Raw genomic sequence first — 13,801 nt, 5'->3', positions numbered from 1 at the left:
TCTTTTGTGTTCAATCATTGCATGTATTGATAAAAACTTGTCGCTTAAGTTTTTTTTTTTTGCAACGTTTCAGCCGTTCATTTTATTTATTTTCGGACTGTAATCCTCATCTTCATAATTGTTATTGCTTTAACACATTTTGTCCAACTATTTCTCTGGCCTGCTTCAAGTTGTTAATCGCGACGGGATAGGAATGCTAAGTCTTTTAATTGTATACTTAGTAATTACTGCCTTCCATAGTTGTTGTTGTCTCACCATGATTTGGCCAATCCTCTGGTCTGCTTTGAAACCGCTATCTTCAGACAATGCTGACCTGGAATCGTAGAGATTCAACGTCTCTATCGACTGCATCACGGGCTCCCAAAGATAAAGATGAAGATAATAGTCGGCAAATAAATAAGTATACAAATAACTAATCTGAAAAGATAACAATAGAAAAATATATAATTTCAACCATTGTACTTAAGCTATTTGAAGAAGGATGAAATGTACTACAGTTAAAACACGAAAATAATGCTGAAGATGCAACTTTGTGTATTTTCTGAAAACTATTTTAGGTATTGATTCTCTAATGCCATAGTTCTTTTTTATTATTTTTTTGTAATATTTATTTTAACTAGCGAGACCTGTGGAAATTCCACAGCAAAATTTTTCCTATGCAATATATTGTTGCTGGGTATGCTGTGAGCGTTCTATTCAGCATGAATGAAGGCACAATCATATTCTAGTTTTTTTTTTATTAAAACTGTATCGCCCCCTTACTAAAATAATAACGTTGATATATTTCCTGGGCTGATTATTTCATTTTTTTTTTTAATTTTTTTTTTTATTACATTTTCACCCCAAACAAGGCACATTGCCACTTTAATGTAGGGGGCTACTATCAGGGGAACATCTACTGGGGTACTATGTAGGGATTAGGGCAGCGAGATGTTGGTTCACGTTGCACTTGAACTTATGCATGTCAGTACAGTTGGGGAAGCAGTGACCTGGAATGGAATTCCAAAGTCTAGCAGTTCTGGGGAAGAAACTACTGGAGTAGAAAGATCTTTTACATCTAGGGATCTCTACAGTGTGGGGGTGGGATTTTGTAGCTTGTCGGGTCTGTCGAGGGTGTTCACGTCGTGGGGGCACAAGTGCTTGCAGTTCTTCAGAGCATTCACCATTATAATACTTGTAGAACAGGCAGAGGGATGCAACGTTTCGACGATGGGACAGAGGCTGAAGTTTTGATGCCAGTTTAGGGCCTATCAGATTTGCGACTCTCTTTTGAACCCTGTCAAGGAGCGAGAGACTAGTAGCCGATGCACCGGCCCAAATATGACAGCAATACTCCATACATGGGCGAATAGTGGCCTTATAGAGGTACAGGATACTTTCGGGTGTTAGAAGTTTTCTAGCACGGTAGAGAGAGCCCACCTTCCTTGCAGCGGCCCTGGCAATGCCCTCGATGTAATTGTTCCAGCTCATGTTTCCTGTGAACGTTAGGCCAAGGAGCTTGAAAGATGTACTTTCAGCTAAAGAGTTGTTGGCCATTGCTATTGGTGGTAGAGAAGGTTTCTTGTAATTATTGAATGAAACCAGTTTTGTCTTGGTGGCATTGAACGTTACCATCCATTTTTGTCCCCATTCCACTACTGATTTGAGGTCATCCTCTAGTGTTTCTGCCATTACTTTAGATATATGTTCATTTGTTTTCCTGTCGTGCCTGCTATAGAGTGTGGTGTCATCTGCATATATACCCATCTCAGAGGCAATTTTGTCGGGGAGGTCATTTATGAATATCAGGAACAGCAGAGGACCAAGGATAGATCCCTGGGGCACTCCCGCATTTATATTATATTGTTTAGACGTACGACCGTCGAGGACAACCTGGATTTTTCTCTTATCTAAGAAGGATTTAATTATGTTAAGTATTCTACCAGTGATACCGTAAGATCTAATCTTCCTGAGGAGACCCTCATGCCATACTCTGTCAAAAACCTTAGATATATCTAGAGCTACCGCTCTGCCCTCTCCCGCTTTGTCCAGTGAATGGTATATGCGTTCAGAGATTACAGTGAGGATGTCTGCCGTGGAACAGGCTTGTCTAAATCCATATTGATGGTCGGTCAGAAGTTTAGCATCTGTAAGGTGCTGGACTAGAGCATGGTTAATTAAGGTCTCAAATATTTTGGCGAAAAGTGGGAGGAGGCTAATAGGGCGATAATTTAATGGGTCAGTTCTTTCGCCAGAATTCTTGAATACTGGTACCACAGAAGCAGTTTTCCAACAGCTCGGAAAGCAAGATTCATTAAGGCATTTGTTGTAGAGTTTGGAGAGAACTGGAGCTACTTCGGCTGAGCACTTTTTTAATAGCACAGCTGGGATGAGGTCGGGTCCACATGCTTTGGAAGTGTCAAGGTTTTTTATGATAGCATGCACCTGAGCAGGGGTGATTTCCAGATCGTCTAGCGTGGCATCTGTCCGCATAGGAAAGTCAGGTAGGGGGTGGTTTAGAGGGTCCAGTGTAGAGTTGGAGGCAAACCGACTGGCAAGCATGTTAGCCTTCTCGGTTGCTGAGCAAAGAACCTCGTGATTGTTGGTTAGTGGGGGAATTGTTGATTGCCCATTATTTACTACACTGTTGTAGATTTTCCAGAAGTCTCGAGTTCCTAATTTTTGTGCTTCGATGCGTTTTTTAGTGGTTTCTGTAAATTCTCTCTTAGCTGTCGCTATTTCTTTCTTAACGTTACTTCTAGCTTCTTTGTACTTTTGTCTGTTTGAACTGGACTTATGTCGGTTAAACCTGCGGAATGCATGCTGCCTTTGAGCAATGACAGTTGCGCAAGTCGAAGTAAACCATTGGGGAGAGTGAGGCTTGCTATAGAATTTCTGCATGGGAACATGCGCTTCGATTGCAGTTTTGAACCATTCAGTGGTCTCAGTTGCACACTGTTCAGCAGGAAGAGAAAAAATATTTCCCCATGGGGCGTCTCTGATAAGATCTCTGATAGCTTCCCAGTCAGCCTTTTTATAATATCTCGTTGTTTTGAGCACTGGCTCTTCAGTTTTGGGTCTGGAGTTTAGGGCGATTTCAACCATTATTACCGCATGATCAGCGTTCCCAAGTGGGCTGTCGGCTTTCGTTACACAATCATCAGGAACTGTGGTCAAAAACAGATCTAATAGTGATGCGTGTTGCTCTTCCTGATCAGGGAAGCGGGTTGGGAAAGTAACAATTTGCGAGAGGGAGTGAGATACAGAGAAGCTATGAGTTGCGTTGCCTGCTGCATCTGTATAAGTAGAGAAGAATCCAAGCCAGTTTTTGTGATGGACATTAAAGTCACCAAATACATGTACTTGGGCGCTAGTGTCGAAGGAGAGTGCTGTGTCTATGCTGTCAGATACTTTGTTTATTATGGTGCAGTCTTGGGTCGAGGGAGAGCGGTAGAGAAAGTAAAAGTAGCTAATGTTGTGTTGCATGATTAGTCTAAAGCACATAAAGGCTTGATCATCCGTTTCTAGATTTGTTTCTCTAGTCAAGGGAAGGGTATTACGAATGTAAACTCCAAGTCCGTGCATATGTCTGTCAGAGTCCTTACGGCAGAGTGGGAGATATCCAGGCATGTTAAAGTAGTTAGAGGGGATGGAGGAGTGTAGGTTAGTATCACTTAGTGCTAAGATATCCGGGGTATTTGTTAGGAGAAATGCTTCAACATCGGCTAAATTAGTTTTAAGCCCACGGATATTTGTGAATGCAAGCCTCAAGGGAGGAGGCAAGTTGGATTTGTTGGTCCCTAAGCCTGGTTTAAGCTTATTTTTAGATTGTACTGTCATCATGTTTTTTAACGAGTTTCAGTTGGGTTAGGGGAAGCCGAACAGGAGGTTATGCAGAATATCACACATGCAACACAAGTAGACCATCAGCTGACCCTCCATCAACTAGGACTGTGGCCTCAGGAAAGCCCACCGGGGATGAGTGCAAGGTCCCTTTCCATGCGCGCCATGGCACTGCAAACATCCCGATATTATTCAACTGTTGATGGAGTAGCCGCTCTAAGCGCTACCAAAGAGTTAGGGCTCCTGTACTACCAGTCGGAAACAGCAGCCAGTAACTGTCAATCCGGTACCCTCAACCCATCAGAGGAAGGTCAACCCAATCTAATTGCTCAGGCATATGTGGTACTCAAGCATTCTCAAGTGCCCAGCTTTAGGGGTGGGGTGTGTCGGGAGTGGGGGAAACGGCGTTCATTGCCCTAGACAAGAAACAAGATCTACCAATGGGCGTTTCTGTCGAATCACTGTGATAGTATCTCTGCGCCTGACTAATAGGCAAAGAAGGAGTATGGAAGCCGGGCGATAGGCAGGACCTATCTACTCCTTAAGCAATTTAGGTATTGCAAACCGGTAATTTGTTTGAGTCACCAGCTTTAGGAAGGTTGTCATCCAAGACTGAAGAGGCCTCCCTCCTCTTTGGTTTAGTTTCAGAGTTTTCCTTCTCCTAGACGGATTATCTGGAAAGATCGACTGGGTCCGTCATCACTGAGAGGGTTTGCTCCGCGCCTGGGGTCTAATCCAGGTATTTCTGCGACCCCGCGTGGTTAGTTAATGTTAATGGGTTAGTTTGTAGAGGTTATATCTGCTAAATAGTTACACTCCTCAAAGTGGATTAGGGATATTGTTATTTCATTGTTAGTGGATAAAGGGGTTGAGTAGAGCTCATGCAGTGTAAGCAACTATGATTGTAAGGAGGCTTGTTAGGAGATAATGTGGTTTGAGGCTTTCACTTTTGTTTATATATATTTTTTATTATTTTTTCCTTTTTTATTTGTTTTTATTTATTTATTTATTTTTTATTCATGTGAGCTTGGGTCTAGTATAATATTAAAGTGTGAGTAGGTGTTAAGAATTGAACTACGAGTTGTGCCAAAACTATATTTTAGATGATAGCAGGGCATGAGATGCGAGTGCAATATAGTACGGGTAAAAAAAGTAAGTTTTGAGTCATGTGTAATTTGGTAAATAGATATATGGGCTGGTTTTAGTAGGTGCGAGTAAAGTTGGAGGTACAAGGTGAGTTTCTATTATTGAGGGAAGATGTTTTCAGCTTTCAAGTAAAAGTTATGGACATTTAGCATAGCAAGGAGCATTGGTTCACTTACGTATTAGCGTTGTAACGCTATCTAAGAGGAGACAGTTGTGTAATGCAGTGCGGTGTGCTTTGCTTCCGAGTACATACTTTGGCTGTTTAATACCAACTGGAATAGGAATGAACTCCAATGCATGTCTAGAGGGTAGAAATTGTATAGATGTTTAGTGATGACTAAGCAGTTAGCATGTGAGAGTCAGGGGCTGGAAGTTAAAGATTCCAGTACAAAACGGAGTAAAATGTAGGAGTTAAGTGGTGGTTTGGTGGGAAGGAGAAGATTGTTAGCCTTCAAGGGATAGGGGTTATTAATTTACAAGAAACAGATCTACATTAGGATTTAGAGTGGCAGGTAATTTTTTTTTTTTTTTTTTTTTTTTTTTTTTGCGCATGCAGGCTGGACAGAGGTAATCGTCTTGGAGGTAAAATGTATATTGGGATTCCGTAGCAAGCAGTTAGGTGTTTGTTCCAGTTACAAGAACTAGTTCATGGTGGATCGGAATTCCGTATTTTGTATTTACAAACACACCGGTCAATTAACTCACATTTTATCATTTTTCATAATTATTGAATATGTTACTATGTTCGACAATAATTTTGCATAATTTCAACCCACATTATCGCCTCTCCCTTTACTAAAATAGTAAATTTATTTATTTATTTGTAATCTTTATAGGAAATTGGGGCAATGTCCTGGAGCCGAAAAGGTAAACGGACCACTCTTGCTGTACCGAACCACCAACGAGAAATATCTGTGTTGTCTTCCCATTTTGACAGTGTTGATGACTGTAACAAAGGGGACACAACTCATAATAACGGAGATGCACAAGGTAAGTCTTGTTGAATAATGGGTCGCCCAGACAGTGGTGGATTGCCAGTCATGGCACTGCTATATATGGCCCTTCTGTTCGTAAACTTTGGAGACCCCTCATCTAAGCAAAAATTGTATGAATTTTATTTTTGAAAGAAATGGCTGAAAATAAAAAAGAATGGATTTACATTTTGATTAAAAATTTTTTTTTTCCTCTTGTTCACCTAAAAAAGGTATATTGCTACGTGGATGTAAGGGGCTACTGTTTTACAGGAGACTTTGTAAATAGAGTAGCAATCTGTTGATTTACATTACATTTAATTTCTGCATGTCAGTAAAGTCAGGGAAGCAGAGAGGGAATTCCAGTCTAGCAGTCCGAGGAAAGAAGCTTAGAGTAAAAGGCTTTCCGGCATCTAAGGACTTTAACAATGAAGGGGTGAGATTTTGCTGCTTGTCAGGTTAGTTAAGAGTATGTGAATCAAGAGGGCACAAATGCTACGAGCAGATTGCATTAAAATACTTGTAAAACAAGCACAGGCATTCAACAGTGCAGTGATGGGACAGGGGTTGGAGTTTGGTTGATAGTGTGGGACCTATTAGGTTGGAGACTTTGCGGGGGGGGGGGTCTAAGAGTGAGAGACTATTGGTGGATGCACCAGCCGAGATGTGGCGACAATACTCTATGCATGAATTAATGCTGGCTTTCTTAGATGCACAGGATGCTATCAGGTATGAATGATTTTCATCTGAACCCAAGTTTATCCTTCATCAATAATTCCAGACAAACACTTGCACCTCGAATCTGTATCTGCGAGGGATGGAAGTAATGCCTCCTATTTTTTCATTCCACTCGATGGATCAGAAGAGATTGCAAATTGCATTGTTATGATGACTGAATTCATGCATTCATGACTTAAAGGTTTCCTCTCTCTGTTACAGATATTGACAATATGAGGATTATAAGAAAGCAATCCGTGGACGTGCATTAGAAGCAGAGATACATCATTGAATTCTTCCATGCTGAAAAACTGATCAACATTCACTGGTGTCTGTTGAACGTTTGCATAACTCATGCAAATGATGTCAGCACAGATAGGAGATAGGTTTGTCGATTTCAGGGATGGCAAAGCGCACTCCAGACTTTTATGAGCGAGGCATCGTTCATCACTAACAAAAGTGCATGGAGAATGGTGGTGACTATTCCAGAAAAATAAATTCTGGAGCACAAAAGGTCGCTCATTTTAATGGTACAACTCCCGTCTTCAGTGTTTTTGTTTTATAGTTAATTTTTTTAGTTACTTTTAGAACGACCCTCGTCCTTATTTTATTTAATTGTGGATTGTTATCCTCTTTATCATAGTTGTTATTGTTTCACCACGTTTTTGCCCAACTTATCCTCTGGTCTTCTTCAGGTGATTAACCGCAACAGGATAGGAATACTGATCTTCTAATTGTATACCATTTAATTACTACGGTTCCAGGTGAGCATTGTCTGAAGATAGCGGTTTCAATCCTACCCAAAGCCAGTCAGAGGATTAGTTGGCCAACACATGGTGGGATGACAACAACTATGGAAGGCAGTAATTATTGGGGATGCAGTTTCAAGATTCTGCATTCCTATTCCTGAAGAAGGCCAGAGGATGAGTTGGCCAAAACGTGGTCAAACAACAACAACTATAAAGATGAGGATAACAGTCCGCAAATAAATGAATACACAAATTACTCATCTCAAAGGATTCCAATAAAAAAAATATATAAAACCCTTGTACTATTAAATTAAAAAATTGCCAACAAACATGTAACACAAGCACCAGACGGAAAAGATACTATCACTTAATTTTGATTAAAGACAGATAAAATGTGGCCAACAAGTTGTATACTCTCCTCTAAGGTTGCATATATGGCTTGTTAGTATTCTTCAGAAAATTCCTGATAAATCTCAGATATCTCTGCCATAGGATTTGCTAAAAAGCTTGTCTATAAAACAAATATGAAATTGTGTTTGAATAATAAATAAAAATGAAAATCAAATAAAACTGCATATAAAAACATTTTTCTAAGAGCATTAAAGTTGGTGTAAGTCAGGGTTTCCAAAGTACAGTTTGTGGACAGATCTGGCCTATCAAGGTCTTTTAATCCAGCCTGCAAAGCTCTGATGGAAAACATCAAATATATTCAGGAAAACAATTTTTAAATGGAAATGTGTGGAAATAGTGGTTTTTTTGTTTTGTTATTTTTCTACAGAAAAAGAATGAGATTTTGGAGCATTATTTTCACTAAAAAGCAAAATTAATCAGCAAAATAGCATCAAACATGGCATGTTGTATAGGTATGCCACGCCGTGTCCATCTTGACTCTTCTCTGCCAGCCCTCATTTTTACTTGTCTCCTGCACCTGTGCATTGCATCTGTGACGAGCTTTGTTTTTAAAAAAGGTTGAGGTTTACTTAATAAAGTTGATAAACCACTGCAATAGTACAGTTGGGAGAGACCCTTCCTCTTCTCACAAGATTATGTCAGAAATGCACCAATTCCAAATTAACTAAATTATATTACATAATACTAAAGAATAATAGGGTTAAAAGGATTTACATATGTTTTTGTAACAGAAAATTCTGCACTGATTTTGGAAATAAATGGCCGGTTAATCCTGTTTTATAGTTATTTATTCAATGTTTCTTGGTCAATTTATTTTTTAATTTTTTGCCCGCTAGCCTTAAAAAGTAGATAAAAACAATAAATTAACAAAAAATGCAACAATTTTTGATTAATCAAAAAACAAAAAAAATGGTTGCAAGCATGAAAATATAGTAAAATCACAAACAGGAACAACTAATAAACAAGTATAAGTTAAAATTTGAAATAAATGTTTTTTATATTTATTTAGAAATTATCTTATTGCTCCTTGAAAAAACTTTGCCCTGCTCAGGGGCTCCATGGTGTTCTGGAGTTTGGAAAATCCTGCTCTAAAGTACCATATTTTTTTTTTGTTTGTTTTTATACTTCAGTCAAATTTCTCAGAGGTCAAGTGTTAGCCCCTATTGTATTCTCTGTATGAGATATGTAGATATTCAAATATTCTTCTTTACCTCTCAAACATGGAGCTCCTGAGTAAGGCAAAGTTTTTTCAAGGAGCACTAACAAGATAATTTCTAAAATAAATACGAAAACATTAATTTCAAATTTTCACTCATACTTGTTCATTAGTTGTTCCTGTTCATGGTTTTATTATATTTTCGTGTTTACAACCGATTTTTTGCTTTTGATTAATCAAAAATTGTGGCATTTTTTTATTAGTTTATTTTTATTTACTTTTACCTGTAACCAAGCTCCAACACCTGTGTTATCACCTCAGTGTTGAATCTCTGTGCTTTATTTTACAAGTACTTCAATGGAATGTGCTCCAGTGAACTTATTGCACTTGTACCCACTCAATGTAAATGTTCCTAATCAACCCAACTTGCAGCTAAATCCCACCCCTTCATTGTTGACGTCTCTAGATGCCGGAAAGCCTTCTATTCTAATTATCTTAATTCATTGCTATAAAAGTCCCCAGATGCTGGACACTAATAGCTTATTGGATCACTTGTCGTTGAACCCCCTCCCCGCTACTCCATTTCCTTGACTGTACCAACATGCAGAAATTCAAATGTAATGTTAATACAATCTTGCTACACAACTCCTCATTTAGGGTGCCCCTTATCAATTTGGCTCCTAATCACAGTGACCACCTTGAAAAAAAAAAAAAAAAATTACATTTTTTTGGTTTGTCTAAATATTCTAGTGTTTATTGTTTTATGTGGCATGCATTTTTTCCTCTAGTTTATAATATGATTTTTGACGCTGATCACTGTATTTTTCAGAGCAATACAGTTCCCATTATTCCCTGGCGCATGCACCTTGGACGGACTTCAACACCTTCATGAAACCAATAAAACAAAGATTCTCCTGCCCAGGGGACACACGGATGTCTCCAAGGTGTTCATTCAAGCCAAAAATGGGAAATATTAATGAGACCAGACAACAAGCTGGTTTAGTCCCTGCAAAACCTTGGACTTTACCAGAAAGCAGGAAACCAAATTTTGATTTCCCACAATTACCCGTGGTGAAAAAATCGGACAACAAAGGAAGTGGAGAACATTTGGTTCAGTTACCTTTACCGAAATATTATGTTCTGGAACAGAATCCAGGAAACTGTCCCCAACAAAAATTACATTCTGATTCCTCAAGAGAAGTGGAACGTTCTGGACAGTTGCCTCTGCCGAAATATTATGTTCTTGAAAGCAATGTGGAGTGCTTGCCTCATGCAGGGAAGCGCCGAGAGAATTCTACAGAGGCAGATCGGTCAGTTCCTTTACCGTTGCCGAAATATCAGGGCTTAGAAGCAGATAAGACTCAAACCCGTCCACAGACTTCACAACCACCAGATCGAAAAGTATAATTTTAGTAATTTATTCGTATTCAACAGTAAAATAACTTTTTACAGATCAACAGACATAATGGGTGAACAGCGATTCTTAAAGAACTGTTTCAGGAATATTACCAAATTTTGTGAAATAATTGGTGTTTTTTAGTTTCAAATTCTTAACACCTTTTATTGATTCCTTTCATCAAGTAAAAGAAATAAGGAAAATGTGTGGAAGAACTATAAGGTTTAAACAATATAAAGACTATTAAGAATTAACAAGTTCAGAAATAACAAGAACTGATATTTTTCACAATTGAGCATTTACGTATGAAAATGCAATTTCAGAAGCATCACAGACCAATGAAAATGCTATTTTGTACTTAAGCGTAACAGACCAATGAAAATGCTATTTTGTACTTAAGCGTAACAGACCAATGAAAATGCTATTTTGTACTTAAGCGTAACAGACCAATGAAAATGCTATTTTGTACTTAAGCGTAACAGACCAATGAAAATGTTATTTTGTACTTAAGCGTAACAGACCAATGAAAATGTTATTTTGTACTTAAGCGTAACAGACCAATGAAAATGTTATTTTGTACTTAAGCGTAACAGACCAATGAAAATGCTATTTCGAAGCGTGTTGGATCAAAGAGAATGTGATTTCAAACTTAAGCATGCTGGACGAATGAAAATGCTATTTCACACTAAGTGACAGATGGATGAAAATATTATTTAATATTTAAGCATGGATAACAGATAAAACTAAGATTTCTAACTTAAGCATAACCAATGAAAATTCTATTTAAAACTTGAATATGGCAGACAAATGAACATGCTATTTCACTCTAAGTGTTACAAACTGATAGATGAAGCATTTCATAAAGATGCAAGGACACATCTATAAAAACAAACGGTTATTTTAACGTCAGAAAAATAGAAAAAAAAAAATGAAGTTAAATAAAACAAAAAATATGGAAATTATGAAGAAGAAAAAAATAACCCTTTCTTTTTATCTATTTTATGAAATAAAATTAAGGGAAGAAATATAAAAATCCAAATTAAAAAGATCTAAAACAAAAAGTTAATATATATGATAAAAAAAAAATTAATCATTTCTATTCAAAGTATTGACTTTTCAGAAGGAAATAGCCAATAACCTAGATTTTTATTTATATTCTCGGGAAGAAATTGCACTTAAAACTTGTGCACTGAGGACAAGACATTTGCTTTCGTAAAGCTGATGAGCTGTTAAGGAATCAGAAAACGGTGAAGCCAAAGAAGAAATAAAACAAACACGTGCTGGTAATTTATTTTTTCTAATGTTTAAAGTCTTCAAAATGAGAAACAAAAATTGAAAGATAAAGTACAGTAATCATTTTCAAATAATTGTTGCAATTTCTTGAGCAAAATGAAACATGTGTAATTTTTTTTGCTTTACAATGTAAGCAGTCACAAAGGACAAAATGAGAATTGGCTAAAAAAAGTTGATACAGAATGTTTCTTTGTAGCTATCATATATATATATATATATATATATATATATATATATATATATATATACCTACACACACACAGGGTGTCTCAAAAAATGTACTCACACTTCGAATGATAAAATCTTTGTTTATTAACAGTGAAATAAAAAGTCTTCGGATACAGAAGTTGTAGTTGAAGAATCATATTCGCAAATGTTCAAACTGATGACCATTATTGTCCAGACAATGCTGATAACGTGCACCAAGGAATTCGCAAACGTCATGAAACAAGTCATTGCAGTATATTTTTTGAGACACTAAAAGGTTGAAATTAGTTGATACAAGATGTTTATTTGTAGCCATCTCTTTCCCCCTCTCTCTCTCTCTCTCTCTCTCTCTATATATATATATATATATATATATATATATATATATATATATATATATAAAATGATGAAAATTCACGTTGTGGGATGCTGATCATTTTTGTAGCAAGTTCACATCTTCTAAATATCTGCAGAAACTAAGTTAAAATGGTTCAAGTGATACAGTAAAACTGATTCCTTTATTACTGTACAAATTAGCGGTCATTCCTGAAAACGATTACTTTGCCCAGACCATTTTGTCTGTAGTTGCGTGTGTGTGTGTGTACTATGACCTCCATGACCTTACTGTTGCAAAACAGAATTAAACCTGAAAGATATCTACAGGATAATCAGGTTAAAACACACACACACACACACACACACACACACACATATATATATATATATATATATATATATATATATATATAAATCCCCGAAACTGTTTCATGGTAAACAACTGATGATCCCTTAAAAAATAAAAAAAATTGGTATTATAGTAAATTCGAGAGAGTTGATGCAGTGATTGCAGGTGATTAAATGACTTACTGACTAGATGTTTTTTTTTATTTATTTATTTATTTTTTTTTTTAACGAATGATAAAAAGTAAATTTTTGTATGGTTTCAAATGTTAAAAACTTCAAAGACTATATATATATATATGTATATATATATATATATATATATATACATATATATATATATATATATATATATAAGGAACTTTGTGTGAGTTCGTTCTCTATGCACCCAAAAACAGCTGGGCCGATTTTTATGAAATTTCATAGAAAGGTACTTTATCTGCCTGGCTGTGTTCTTAGGTAGGATTTGTATCAGAATGTCTTTAATAAGTATCGAAGTATCGATAATTGAAATAATCTGATGAAAGAAGGAATACACGATTTTGATTAAAGTTAACACCTTACACAGCCTAACATCACAAGTGCATTTGAGAAGTTTTATTACCACACATGTCAAAAGGCTCGATATATTAAAATCAATGTTCTTTGACATGATACTGACACAATTTCACAATGATACATAACTTTTTCATTTGAAACTGAAATTCAAACCATTATCACCACACAAGCTATAAGGCCAGGCATATAAATCAACAGTAGGTTCTTTGGTATTAAAAGAGTGTTTTTGAAATGAATGTTTCTATTGAGAGCACAATTGAAGTACAATACTTGACTTTTGCATTTTAACCTATAATTCGAGTTATTATATAAAAAATAATTTTATAAAATAAACATTAGGTTCTCTACAGTGCAATGTAGACTACCATATATTGTAAACTAAGTCACTGGGAAAGGTATGTGACTCCTGGTGCACCACGATGGGTCCAAAACTAGAGCGCTCAATTAATTGATTTGATTGAAAAATGGGCGATTTCACCAATTCTGATGGGTCCTAGATATGACCTAAAACTATATCCGATGGTGAGGCCCCACCTTGCGGGCCTTGAGGAGTGTGGAGCCACCCTTTAATTGCCATTGCTCCCAGGTCCATTCTGACCCGGAGTGGTAGTACCTGTTAGGGTCCCAACTATGGGTTTAATAGAATCTCACTTAAAAAAAAAATATACTCCATTAAAAATCGTTCCTCAAAATA

The 13,801-nt window shown here is 36.8% G+C and overlaps 1 protein-coding gene across 1 annotated transcript in view; it reads left to right on the top strand.

Moving 5' to 3' along the window:
- Nucleotides 1–10,562, top strand: part of LOC145241991 (protocadherin beta-15-like) — a 258,438-nt gene extending 247,876 nt beyond the window's left edge. The window contains exons 3-4 of the mRNA XM_080104872.1: nt 5,805–5,958; nt 9,802–10,562. Coding sequence (XP_079960998.1) covers nt 5,805–5,958; nt 9,802–10,379 — 732 coding nt within the window. The 3' untranslated portion in view covers nt 10,380–10,562. The remainder of the gene's footprint in view (nt 1–5,804; nt 5,959–9,801) is intronic.
- Nucleotides 10,563–13,801: the final 3,239 nt, after the last annotated feature.

This window comes from Euprymna scolopes, chromosome 21 (genome assembly GCF_053919585.1).
Source record: "Euprymna scolopes isolate OS-2025 chromosome 21, ASM5391958v1, whole genome shotgun sequence".
NCBI classification, from domain to species: Eukaryota; Metazoa; Mollusca; class Cephalopoda; order Sepiida; family Sepiolidae; genus Euprymna; species Euprymna scolopes.
This window is presented reverse-complemented; position numbering and strand designations above follow the sequence as displayed.